The sequence below is a fragment of the Lutra lutra genome, chromosome 1, assembly GCF_902655055.1.
Source record: "Lutra lutra chromosome 1, mLutLut1.2, whole genome shotgun sequence".
Classification (NCBI taxonomy): Eukaryota; Metazoa; Chordata; class Mammalia; order Carnivora; family Mustelidae; genus Lutra; species Lutra lutra.
In genome coordinates this window covers 213,709,906-213,723,014 of record NC_062278.1, presented here as the reverse complement: position 1 = coordinate 213,723,014, position 13,109 = coordinate 213,709,906, and the positions used below count along the sequence as shown (strand labels likewise).

Here is a 13,109-nt window from a genome sequence, read left to right as displayed (position 1 = left end):
CATCCCATGCCCTGTGAGGACCAACAGCCCCGGCTCAGGCCCCAAACGGCTGGGGTTTAAACCGACCGCCTCTGCGGCCCCCATTCCTCCCTTCGGAGCCGCTGCTCCCTCCTCAGCACTGGGGCGGCTGCAGCAGGTGTGAGTGCCCCTGACCAGTTACACTTGGACAAAGGCCTGAAGGAGGCAATGAGGTGGCGGGCGCAAAGTACGACTATCGTTAAGATCATCAAGGGGTGTCTGGGGGGCTCGGGCAGCTAAGCATTTGCCTTGGGCTCTGGTCATGATCTCAGAGTCCTGGAGTCGAGTCCCGCATTGGGCTCCACGTTCAATGGGGAGTCTGCTTGAGATTCTCTCCCCTCCCGCTCATGTTCTCTTTCTCAAATAAATAAATAACATCTTTAAAAAAATACTTATTGAGGCAGCCAGTCTCTACAGGACAGAGTGGGCTCCGCATGGGCCACACCCACCAGATCAGCCACCTTTCCAGGCACTGGTTCCCAGCCAGGCTTCGCAGGGTGTAGCGGGGAGTGGGGACATGCAGGGGGACTTACAGGCTCTGAGGCATGGACTGTGGCTCGTGGGTACAGAGAAGGAGTGGTGCCCTGGGCAGCAGTGCCAAGCAGACCCCTTTCGGAGATCTGCTCCCTCCACCATCAGGTGGGGGGCCCCAGGAGGATGCCAGCCAGGCCCCTGGGGTTTTCTGGGGTGAGTTGAGTCTCACTAGGGGGAAAGTATTACATGTGTTCCTCTAGCACCATCTGCTTCCACAGCTAATTTTAGTCCTTCCCAGGCCTGGGAGGGAGGCTGGGGGTGGAGGGCTGGCTCAGATGGGTCTGGGGGTGGAAGTGGCCCCTCCCGGCCCAGCTAGGGCGGTGGGGCAGGACCTGGATGGGCAGGTAATGTGGGCACTGGGAGAGCAGAGGGTGCCAGCTGGCCAGAGCAGTGCCAAGGCCCTGGTGCCTGGCTGAACAACGCCCTCTCTGCCTTCGTGGCTTTTGGGAGCATCGGGCTACATGAAGGGACACTGGGGAGCAGAGTCCACCAACAGTGTGCTCTTGAGACAGAGCTGGGGGGTGCTGGCTGGGGGCATGCCCAGGGCTAGGGGCAAGGCCAGCAGGCCCCTTCTTCCTGCCTCTCCTTTTGCCCTGCCCTGGCCCCCGCCTGGGCCTGCCACGGGGACCATAATTGAGTAATTGGTGGCGGTGGGCGGGCAAGCTGGGGGCACTAATTGTTGCATGTGCAGGATCCTGGGGCCGGCATAGGGCCGAGCTGGGTAATTAGTTGTTTTTAAATAAACGTCAGCGGGCATGCTTTAATTAAGCCTTCTTCCCAGTGAGAGCCTTAGAGATGTAATCACAGAGAGAGACATGCACAGAAGACAGAGAAGTCTCGGCTCACCGGGAAGGCGAGTCCTGGTCCCAGGAGGCCACGGCCCTGCATCCCAGGCTCCAGGACCCCTGGCAGGATGGGGCCTGCTGCCCCAGGTGTTGGGGGTAAGGGGGCAGTCCAGGGACCCCTCAGTGGTGCCGGGGAGTGCGATGACCAAGTTTTCTTCCGGCTTGGTTCCGCTGCGGTCTGGGGCGAGCTGGGGACCGTGGTTCTTCCCCAAGTGGATGGGAGGTGTTTCAGCATTCTTTCTGGCCTCCCAGCTGCTGTTTGTGCAAGGCTCCCGCCCAGCCCCAGCGGTACCTACCTTGGGTGGCCGAAGTGACAAGGACGCCGGTGATGCAGAGGCTCCAGAGCACTGCAGCCAGACGGGCCATGGTGGCAGCCGGGGGCGTGTTCGGGGTGCTCAGTGTCCTGTGCCGGGGGCCTTGCCCCACATCAGCAGGTGGGCACCACGGCCTGGCCCACCAGCCTGGGGGAGAACAGGGAGAGTAAGGCCGGGGCAGGCTCCCAGCAGGCCCAGGAGGAGGGGTGTTTGGGCCGGTCCCCTCTCCTCCTGTTGGTGGCTGAGGGCTGCCACCCCATGGTCCCTGACAGGGGCCACTCAAGGTACCTCCCCCAAGCCCCCTGTGGGAGCTGAAGCTGCACCCCTCCAGGCCCTCTGTCTTACACTAACTCCCACCCCCGGCCAGCAGACAGACCCACCCACTGGGCGCATTGGACCAAAGAGGACCTCCTGGAAGCTCCTCCCGTGGTCTCACAGCATCCCCCGCACCCCGAAATCCCCACCCCCATAGCAGGGCCAGCTCACCAGGATGTCATGGCTGTGAAGGGCCCACCCGCACCCAGGCAGGCCTCAGACCCTCTAGCATGGGAGATAAAGGCCTTCTGGAAGCTTCTTCTCCATCCCCAAATCCCAACCCTGCCCACTTGTCTCCCTGACCTGGCTTCCTCACCCAGCACTGCGGGGGTGCTGGGGCGGGGGTGCCTAGGCATCCTGGCCTTGAATGGCAGCCTCCCCGACGCCCGCCCCCAGCCCTTGCTTCCTGTCTCTCCAGCTCTGGTAGCTAATTAGAATCCAGCTGGCTGGCGCCACAGATCAGGGACCAGGGACAACTGAGTCCCCTCTTTCCCCTCTGGGGGACCCTTGAGGTAAGCTGGAGACAGGCAGGCGCGGATAAGGGAGGGGTGTGCGGTCCCCTAGGGGGCCGGAGTGGGGGCTGGCGTTGTGTGCCCTCCCCTGCAGTCCTCCCACACATCTGTCTGTCCCTGGGCACTGCAACTCCTCGGGCACAGGGCTCCTTCTGACCCATTTCCTCCATTCTTGGCCACTCCTCCCTTCTCCCTTCTGGTCTCCCCTGGATGTGCTCAGAGTTGCAAACCCAGATCTCTGCCCTCAGCCCTTTGCTTTATCTGCAACGCGGTTCTCAGGGTGGCCCTGGCTCAGTGGCACCAGCCTGGCCATGAACTTCTACAAACATTCTCTGGGGAGGGCTGGCACCCATGTTTTAACCAGCCCTCCAGCGTGTGAACACCCACTTGCTCTGTCTTCTCCAGCTGCCACCCCAGTCTGTCCCATAGTTTTAATGCCATTGACCAATAAATACCTTCCACATCTCTTATTTTCTGTTTGGAATCTCTCAACAGAGCCCCAGTCACTGTTTTTCCCTACCAGATGAAAGCCCCTCCACCAGCACCATCAGCTCCCTGATCCCGTTTCTGCTCAGGCCACTCCTGCCTCCTGCTATTTCTTGACCACACCAACCCCTGCCCCAAGGCCTTTGTACTTGCCAGTTTCTCCATATGTATCTTCTGCCCAACAGTCATCCATAAGGCTGATGCCCCTGGCCTCCTTTACACCTTTGTTCAAATATAACTATTCAGGGGCACCTGCGTGGCTCACTCAGTTCAGGTCATGATCCCAGCGTCTGGGATCAAGCCCCCTGATGGGCTCCCAGCTCAGCACGGAGTTGGCTTCTCCCTCTCCCTCCCCCCTGCGCATGCCTTTGCTACCTCTCTCTCTCCATCACACTCTCTCTCAAATAAATAAAATATTTTTTAAAAAGTAACTATTTGTTTCTTGCATGGGACAGACCCTGACAGACAGGAATCACTGGACTGCTTTGCTCACAGCTAGCCTCAGCTTCTAGAATAGGCCTGGCATGCAGCAATGTGTTCGTTCAATCTCAGACCCCAAACCTAGGAATCCATCCCAATTCCTTACCCTTCCCCTCCTCTCTCCTTCGTAAGCTCCACCAGCAAGTCCTGATGGCTCTGCCTCCAGAGCACCTCGCCAACCTGCCCACTTGTGGCCCCCGTGCCCCCATCTAGGACCGAACCACCACCCCGCCACACCACACTTGTCTCGGCCTCCCTCCCTCCACGCCTGCCCTCCACTCAGCTTGGAGGGGTCACTGAATGACGCAGATCCGAGTGTTAACCTTCACCTCGGCTCTCCCCTGGGGTCTGCATTCCTTACCAGGGCCGCAAGGCCACCGGTGACCTGACACCACCCTGCTCTGTAACTGGCTGGCCCCCTCCAGTTCCTAGGAGGCTCTAGCTTCCTCCCCGTCTCCTTGCCGCCCCCTGACCCCTGGGTTTCCTAGGCTGCTCTCTCTGGCTGGAATGCTCTCCCAGGATCCTTGTACACCTGCTATGGCTTCCCACTGGTCAGCACTCAACTCCAAGGCCATGCCAACAGAGCAACCTACCCCAACCTCCCCAAACGTCCCTGCTGTTCCCACCTATCATCCTGATTTACAGCTTTCAGCCACACCTGAAGTTACCTTTAGGATATCAGCAGGTCTGGGGTCAACCTTCCCTACTAGACCATAAGCTCCTGGAGGGCAGGGACTTGGACAGGTTCTCAAGAAATAGAGGTGGGAGGAGCATGCTCCCGCAAAGGACACCCCCTCCCAGGCCTCAGACTCCACTTGCTGTATGGCAAGGGATCTGACAGTGTGGCCAGCATGCCTGCGCCCTCCCCACCCCCAGCCTTCAGGAAGCACCCCCTCCTCCTGCCTTGGCCCACAACCCCGACCACGCATGGCCTGCGGCACTGTAGACTCCGGCTCCTTTTATATTATTTCACAGTCTTATGTTGTGGGGGGCTAGGGCTTCCTCATTGCCCCTTCCCCACCTCAGCTCCCACCCACAGTCAGGCTCAGGAGGGGTGCTGACCCTCCACGAACAGACAACCCCCTCCCCGGCTCTCCCCAGGGCTCTCCAACTAGTTAGCGGCTGGTTAATGCTGGCAAGGCTGCCGGATGCCAGGCTCTGGGGGCAGCCAAGCCACAGGGGTCTGGATCCAATTCTGCCATTCACAAGTGGTGTGAACTTGAGCTGGTCCTTCCCCCGCTGCCCAGCCTCAGTTCCCTCTGTGCCTCAAACCAGCAGGGTTCCGGTTAAGGACAGCAGTCTGCACAAGTGACAAGCCAGCCTGGAACCCATCCGAGGGAGCTGTCCGCAGTGTGGTACGAGTCAGGGCCCAGGCAGCATGAGTCTGAGGGCAGCAGTTCTTCTCCCTCCTCCGGGCTGCACCCAGACCCAGGACACTGCGACCTCAGGTGGAGTCCCCAGGCCTCTTCGCCACCCCCACTCCTTCCCAGGGGTCTAACTAGCCTCCTGGCTGTAGACATAGTCTATCCTGTGATGACTGCCACACTGCAGGGCCAGCCCCACTTCTCTTCTCACTGTCTACCGTCTACACCTCCCTCAGGTCTCCAAATCACCTTCGGCCTGACCAGACTAAAACAAAGTCCCTACCCATGTTAGTCGACGGGCCCAGCATACCCCCAGGTCCTTGGGCTGCAGCCCCAGGAATTAAAGTTCCTGGCTCCTCTCTCCCTCTCCCCGACGTCCAGTTTGGGAGTAAGTCCTGGGTCTGCACTTCTGGGACACGCCGGTGTCTGTCTGTCCCCAGCAGCTGCCCTCCCGATAGCCCTGACCTCCTCCCAGCAGCACCCCACCCTTCTTGCTCCTACACTCCGGGCTTCCCACTGGCAGCCAGAGAGGCCTTTAAAAAATCATGGTATAATAGATACATAACATAAAATGTGTCATTTTAGCCGTTTTTGTGTATTATCCAGTGGCATTAACTGCCTTCTCTGTGCTGGGCCGCCCCAACGACCGTCTATTTCCGAAACTTTGTTATCGCCCCAGACAGAGACTCTGGCTTCGGGAGCAGCCCCTCCTGTTCCCGTGCCCCCACCCCTGGCAACAACCGATCTCCTCTAGGGACCTCATCTGCATGGAGTCAGCCAGTGCTTATCCCTCCATGGCTGGCTTCCTTCACTCAAGGCCCATCTGCACCGTCACCTGGGGCAGCACACCATCCCTCTTCAGGGCCAAGTAATATTCCCCCACAAGGACGGCTGGCATCTTGTTCAGCCATTCATTGTTTGGGGATCCTTAGCTGTTTCCGGGGGGGGGGGCCGTGCTTTCAAAGACCTCTCCACACTCCGTCCCATCTATGGCCCTGCCATGGCTCTAGCTCCCCCATCTGTGAGGCCACGCAGAATCCCAGCCTATGTCCCTGTCTCTGTGGCCCTTAGATCTCAGCTCAGATGTGCCCTCCTCAGAGATGGAGGGGCCCTGCCCCCAGACTGTTTCAGCCTCCACTGTGGTCAGTGCCTGCCTGTCCAGCCCCCCACCGATCCTGGAACCTCCTCTTGGTAAAATGGGGGTACCACACAGGGCAGCTGCATGACAAGATGAACTCACTCATGTGAGACACGCAGGGCCGTGGCTGGCATGTAGTGATGGCAAAGTGTCCCCCGCAGCAGCTGTCACTACCACCACCACTGATCACGTCACTGCCTTGTGACTCGACTTGTCCCCTTGGGGATTTCCTTTGCACCCCCAGGCCCCCAGAAAAATGGATGCTCCCAAGCCCATCTCCGGGCACCTAGATACATAGGTGTCTTCAGACAAATCTTTACTGAATGAACATAAGGTGATAGTGGTGGGAGCAGCTGGAGACAGGTGTTTGTGACCTCCAGACCAAGTCTGACCCACACAGCCCAGGCACCATCACTTCAGGGGTACAGAGAGTGTTCCCCTCGGGCTACCCACTGCTCCCTGAAGGCCAATCCCCAGACCAGCTCCCCCCAGAAAGCCCCAGACGCCCCCAGAACCTGACCCCATCTTGGGGCTGGAGTACGAGGAGCCAGGCAGGACCTCTGTCCCCTCCTCTCTCCTCCAGGCCTGCCCCCTGGTGCCCACCTAAGTTGGGGGGGCAAGATCTGATGTGGGCAGGTGGGAGTCATACCCTGGGAGGCCTGAGCCTGACCATCCCTGAGGCCTTGGGAGAGGGTGTTATGGATTGAACTGCCCCTCCCCGCAAAGATATGTCGGAGTCCTATTCTCCAGCACCTCAGAATGGGACCTTATTTGGTCTTTAAAAAGGTAATCAAGTTAAAATGAGGCCATTAGGGTGACCCCTAGTCCAGTATGACTGGTGTCTTTATAAAAATGAGATATTTAGAAACAGACAACACACAGGGAAGGCACTACAGAGGATGGAGGCAGAGGTCGGGCAATGCAGCCACAAGTCAAGGATTACCAGTGAACCCCCAGAAGCTACACTAGAGGCATGGGGCAGACCCCTCCAGAGCCTCCAGAAGGAACCAGCCCCACCCACACTCTGACCTTGGAATTCTGGCCTCCGGAACTAGGACAGTGAGTTTCTGTTGTTAAAGCCGTCCAGTCTGGGGTACTTTCTCACAGCAGCCCTTGTTGTTCAGGACAAACAGTGGGCTGGGAGGCAGAGATGGGGACAGGGCTGAGCCGCAAACCTTGGGAGCCTCGCACCAACTATGGCAGTGGGAGGCCTGCTGGAGCTCCAGTCCTGGAAGCTCCCATGGTGCCAGGGGCAGCGGCTGACACCTCGGCGCCCCGTCACAAGCACTGCATACACACAGTTCATTTAACCCAGAGGAACTCGGTACGCGGGGTGGGGGGAGGGGGTAGAGGGATGGGGGAGAGGCACACACCTACATCTAACAGAGGAGGAATATGAGGACCCAGGGGCACCAAAGTGATGACGGGACTTTGAACCCAGGCAGCCTGGCCCCTCAGGTTGGGCTGGGGAGCCCCTGGTGGCCGGGAGAGTCCCCTCCTTCAGCCAACTACACCGCTGCATGTGTGTGACAGCAGAATCGGAGCTGGGCACACCCAGCGCCACTGCCCCCACAGGGCCAGATGAACCCGTACCTGCATCTATTCCCACCTCAAGCCTCAGTGGACTTGGGTGACCCTAACTGAATGCCTGGAAAATCGGGCTTGCTGCCTCCCCATGGAGGGGGACTAGAGCCCAGGCATGTCCAACCCCCAGGTCATGTGGACAGTCCACCAGCCCCACCCACACCTGCCTCTGTTTGCTCCTGAGCCCCACCTCAGTGTCAAGTTAAGGGGGCATGTAGCAGGGGTCCTGGGGGCGGGTAACATGGCCCAGGCTCTGTCCTCAGGTGCCCTGAAATGGGGCAGGGGTAGGTGACAGGAGGAGAACCAGCTGCTGGAGGAGAGAGGGCACCTCCAGTCTGCCCTAGAGTACAGTTGCCATAGCAACCCTCTGCTGCAGTGGGTGGGAGTCTGAATGCCTGGGGGGCGGGCATCAGCAGAGGGGGCTCTGGGCCCCACACGGTGGAGCCCCACCACACAAGTCTCCTGCTCTGGCCCCGAAACTAGCAGCCTGAGGGACCGGCGCCACAAGCCTGCCTCCTCCAGGAAGCCCTCAGGAAACGGCAGAGTAAGGAAGCAGCTGGCCAGGGCACCTGGGTGGCTCAGTAGGTTAAGAATCTGCTTTCAGCTCAGGTCATGATCCCAGGGTCCTGGGATGGAGCCCCATGTCGGGGGTCTCTGCTCAGCAGGGAACCTGCTTCTCCCTCTTCCTCTGCCTGCCACTCCCCCTGCTTGTGTGCTCTCTCTCCCTCTGTCTCTCTGTCAAATAAATAAATAAAATCTTAAAAAAAAGTTAAAAATTAAAAAAAAAAAAAAAAGATGCAGCAGGCCCTGGGGGAAGGGCCTCCCAGGTCTGAATCTGCTTTGTGGCCTCGGGCTTAGCTCTTGGCCGTTCTCAAGTCTGTTTCCGCCGTCTCACCTCAGGGACGAACATATGAACCTCACAGAGGTGGAACGAGAGCCCGGGCAGTGCCCTGCACGCAGCTCTCCTCTGCGAAGGGCCCATGGGCTCAGAGGCCACACCTTCCACTCCAGCCCCATCTCCTGCAGAGGGCAGCCCAGTCCTCCCAAGTGCTCCCTCTGGACCCCTCTCTCCTTCTCACCCTCACATCAAACCCCTGCAGTTCCGGCAGCCCCTCCTGCGGAATCTGCTCACCTCCCACTCCCTCGCTGGCCCAGCCCCATCACCTGCCCCCTGGTCAGACCGCTGCCCCCTCAGGTCTCCAGCCCTTGCTGCCCACAGCCTGATCGTCCCAGAGCAGCCAGAGGGCGCCAGTGAGCATCCGGGTCAGGGCACATCCCTCCTCTGTTCAGAACCTTCTGTGACTTCCACCTCACTCAGAGCAAAAGCCCATATCCTCCCTGGGGCCCATTCAGCCAGGTACACTCTACCCCATTCCTGCCCTCAGCCCCTCCCACTCTCCTTCCTCCTTGCTCACTCACTCAGCCCCAGGTTCCTAGAGGAAACCATCAGGCACAGTCCCATCTCAGGGCCTTTGCACAGGTGGTTCCCTCCTCCCCACATCCCCACACGGCTTCTCCCTTGCCTCCCCAAGGCATCGCCTGCTCAGCAAGGCCCTGCTGCTCCTAGCGCTCCATCCGATCCTGGCTTTTTCCTGCATGGCATCTATCGCTGGCGTGCCAGCCAGGATTTTACTATCTGCTATCTTTCTCCCATGAGATGTCAGTGCCACAGGGTGGGGCTTGTCTGATTTGTCCGTTTTAAAAGGTCACTCTGGCTGCCCAGTGGCACTGGACCACAGTGGGGTGGGGGCCATTTGAAGCAGCCGCTTTCCACTGAGGCCTCCTCCCTGGTCTCCCCCATCCATCTGCCACTCCCACCCCATATGCTCTCCATCCAGCCCAAGTGATCTTCGTAAAATGAAAACCCAATCATGTCCCTTCCAGCCTACCACCCTCCATGGCTCCCTATTGTCTCAGATGCCCTAGCATGGCATCTCAGGCTCTGGTCTCTGGCCACCGGCCACCTGGTCAATCCCGTCTCTGCTCTAGCTTCCTAAGGTGCCCCCAACCCCACACACCTCTCCCTCTCCCATACACACAGTGCCAGGGTGCCTGTCTCTGCCCCCTCTCTTCCTTCAAAAGGTTCTGCCCCCAGGACTGCCTGTGTTGGCTGGTCTCTCCTACGCCCACACTCATGGCACACTGAGCCTCCACATTTGCCCCCCTAACTGGATTTGGGCTGTGCTGTTGAACGTCTATCTTTCCCACCAGCTGGGGACTTCTCAGGGAAAGTTCCATCACAGGTCAGTATGGCTCTCTGTTGCGTGTCCAGTCTTGGGCAAGAACAAGCACTTATTAATTTGTTTAATGAACAGAGACAAAACAGACCCAGAGAACAGGTCATCTATTCAGTGCATAGTTACATAGTTCTCACGGGGTCACAAGCGCTTTAGAAGAAAATAGGCCTGAAGGGGAGGGGGGTTGTGGGGGCCTATCTGTGGGTACAAATGTAAATAGGGTACTCAGGGAACATCTCTCCCAGAGGGAAACATTTTAACAGAAGTGTCAAGGCGGTGAGCCATCTAGGTACCTGGGGGGAAAACCTCCCAGGCAGCAGGAACAGCACGTGCAAAGGCCCTGGGGTAGGATCTGCTGGAGCACGGCTGTAGCCCAGTGAGCAAAGGGGAGAGCGGGAAGAGGTGAGGGCAAGGGGAGATTAAAGGACAGAGATAGCAGAGCCTTGTGAGTCGAGGGTAGGACACAGGCTTTTTCTCCAAGTGAGGTGGGAGCCAAGGAGGGTTCTGAGCAGAGGAGGGGCATAGCTTAACTCAGTTCAAAGACTCTGCTGCCAAGGGAGATTAGACTGGGAGGTACAGTGGGTGAACCCCACCCTCACCCCTTTTTTCTTCCTGTTCATTCAGCCATCAAAGCCAGAATCCTGCCATGTAGCCCATGCTTCCTTCCTTCACCCTCCTACCAATCACCCAACAAACCATGTCAACTCCTGTCCTCGGAACCCCCACACCAGCCCATCTCTAATGTCTCAAGGCCCTTTCCAGAGCCTTCACTTTGGCAGCCCCCAGGGGCCTCCTCTTCCCACTGGCTTCTTGGCCCCCCTTCTTCCCTCTGGGGTTCTCTCCCACCCAGGAGCCAGAGGAACTCATGCTGAATATTTCTATCCTGTCTGGTGGGCCTTGACTCCTCCATAGGCTTTCCCAGCCCCATGGACACACCTCATGGCACAAACTCAATCCTTCTGCCCCCATGACCAACCTCGAACCTCCTTTCTACACGGCTGGCCATAAAACCTCTTACCTTTTCCCCTTTGAGCCACCACTTTCTTTTTGACCTCAGGCAGGCCCCTCCTCACATACTCTCTCCCCCCTCCACTTTATCCCTCATTTCCCCTCCAGGCTGCAGCTGGGAGGCCCCCTCCCCCAGGAAGCCCCCCTGACTTACAGCCTGGCCAGGTGCCTCCACTAAGCTCCTCACCACAGGAAGCTGGCACTATGGAGGCCTATGGTACATTTGCACTTCATATTGTTCACTGCCCATCCTCGAGCCTTGCACTTCGAGCATGACAAAGCACAGCTGAAAGACGTGGTAGAAGCCATGGCCCAAGGCAGAGGGTAGGAGGTGGCAGGAGTCTCCAGGCCTTCAGATGCTGGCAGTGAAGGGGCAGGGTGGTGGATACAGAGACCAGAGGGAGGTGGAGATGATGCCCAGCAGGGCAAGAGGGAAGAGTCCCAGGGTCCTACGTTCAAATCCCAACTCTGCCCACTTTGGGCTGTGTTCTTCCTCTGAATTGTCTCTCCCCCGGGCTTGGAAATAATAGATGGCGACCCCATATATCCTTTCTAGAGCACCAAGGTACCAGACACTGACCCAGGAGCTGGACAGACATCCGCGGATGAGCCAGACACAAACGGCACTAAAAAAGCCAATTCTATGATGTACTAGTTTTGTGGAGGAACAGGGGCTCTGGTGTGTGTGTGTACAAATTAAAATAGGATGATCTATGGGGCGCCTAGGTGGCTCAGTGGGTTAAGCCGCTGCCTTCGGCTCAGGTCATGATCTCAGGGTCCTGGGATCAAGTCCCGCATCGGGCTCTCTGCTTGACAGGGAGCCTGCTTCCCTCTCTCTCTCTCTCTCTCTGCCTGCCTGCCTCTCTGTCTACTTGTGATCTCTCTCTGTCAAATAAATAATAAATAAAATCTTTAAAAATAAAATAAAATAGGATGATCTAGAATGACCAGACACTTCAGCAAAGCCCCACAAAGGTAAGGAAGGAGCCATACAGGTGGTCAAGGAAGAGAAAAGAGTTCCTGTCAGCTGGCACAGCCCATGCAAGGGTCCTGGGGCTGGTTGGTGCATATTTGAGATAAGTGAGGAAGCCAGGGTGACTGGGGGAGTGAGTGTGGGGTAGTGGGAAGTGGTGAGGGCAGGGAGGGGATAGGGACAGACTGTATCAGACTTGCCATGTCCGTAAGTGCACAAGCGTGGCCCAACAGGGCTGCTCTTCTGCTGAGGAGGGCGCACGCAGAGGTGCCCCAACTTCCACCACCAAGGGCACCTGGGGGGCGCTCTGGGGCAGAAGCATCCACCTGGGGCCCAGTGACTGACTGTTTTTGCACAGCCAGGAGCCTAAGAGAGCTCTTGCCACTTAGGGAAGGTTGTGAAGAGGCAGAGGGGGAATACGCATGAGGGCAGCTAGGCCAGCTTCCCGACTCCAGGAGTGACTGTCTGGCTCTTCACAGAGAAAGTCTGCCGACCCCTGTCCTGAGCGACGGTCTTCCTCAGCGAGGGACCATTTTGTTCTCTACCCCAGTCTGCTTGCCAATGTCTCGGACTCGTTTAGGTGTCTCAGCGGGGGGGCGCGAGGGATGCTACTAGTATTTGGAGGGTACAGACCACAGACGCTGCCCAAAGTCCTAGGATGCCCGGGACAGTCACCACAAAGAACAGGCGGCCCGACACCGGACGGCCATGTCTGCGAGAGCCGGCCCTCGGCCCCGGGCTGCCCACACCTCCTCTCTGGAGGCCGGACTCGGGCACCCGCTCGGCTTCCTGGCTTGCCCCCTCCCAACTTCCAGGGCATTTTGAGTGTCTGAGGGAGGGGCCCTCGGGGGGCAGGGCTATTTTTAGTCTCAGCGTCTATTTACTGAAATTTGTATCTTCCCCCAGTTTTGGAGTTCAGGGTGGGAAAGCAGAGAGCTTCTGCTCCACTGCTCCGCCAGGGCCCGCACAGACTGAAACAAGCATGAGGGTCTCGCCCCACAAGCGAGGCTGAGACAGTGCCCCAGGAGGAGGGGCTGCTCAGGCCTTGACCCTGGGTTTCCCATCCCCTGCATGAGCAGAGGGTGCCTCCAGTCTCCCACCCCAAGCTCTAAACCCCACAGTGCACACACAGCTATGCACACACAGCAGCTCACACACAGCTCCGGGGCAGGTGGCCCATACAGGTACCTGTACCCACACAGCACCCACGAGGCCACCTCAGAGAGAATACTCACAGGTGGGCACAGCAGACAGGTGCAGAGCTGGCCTGGTCAGACCCCCAGTGACAGCTCTCAATCCCC

General features: G+C 58.4%; 1 protein-coding gene across 1 annotated transcript in view; it reads right to left on the bottom strand.

The window, feature by feature from the left end:
• Positions 1-13,109, bottom strand: part of ADGRL1 (adhesion G protein-coupled receptor L1) — a 42,286-nt gene that overhangs the window by 24,716 nt on the left and 4,461 nt on the right. The window contains 1 exon segment of the mRNA XM_047700322.1: positions 1,694-1,858. Coding sequence (XP_047556278.1) covers positions 1,694-1,763 — 70 coding nt within the window. The 5' untranslated portion in view covers positions 1,764-1,858.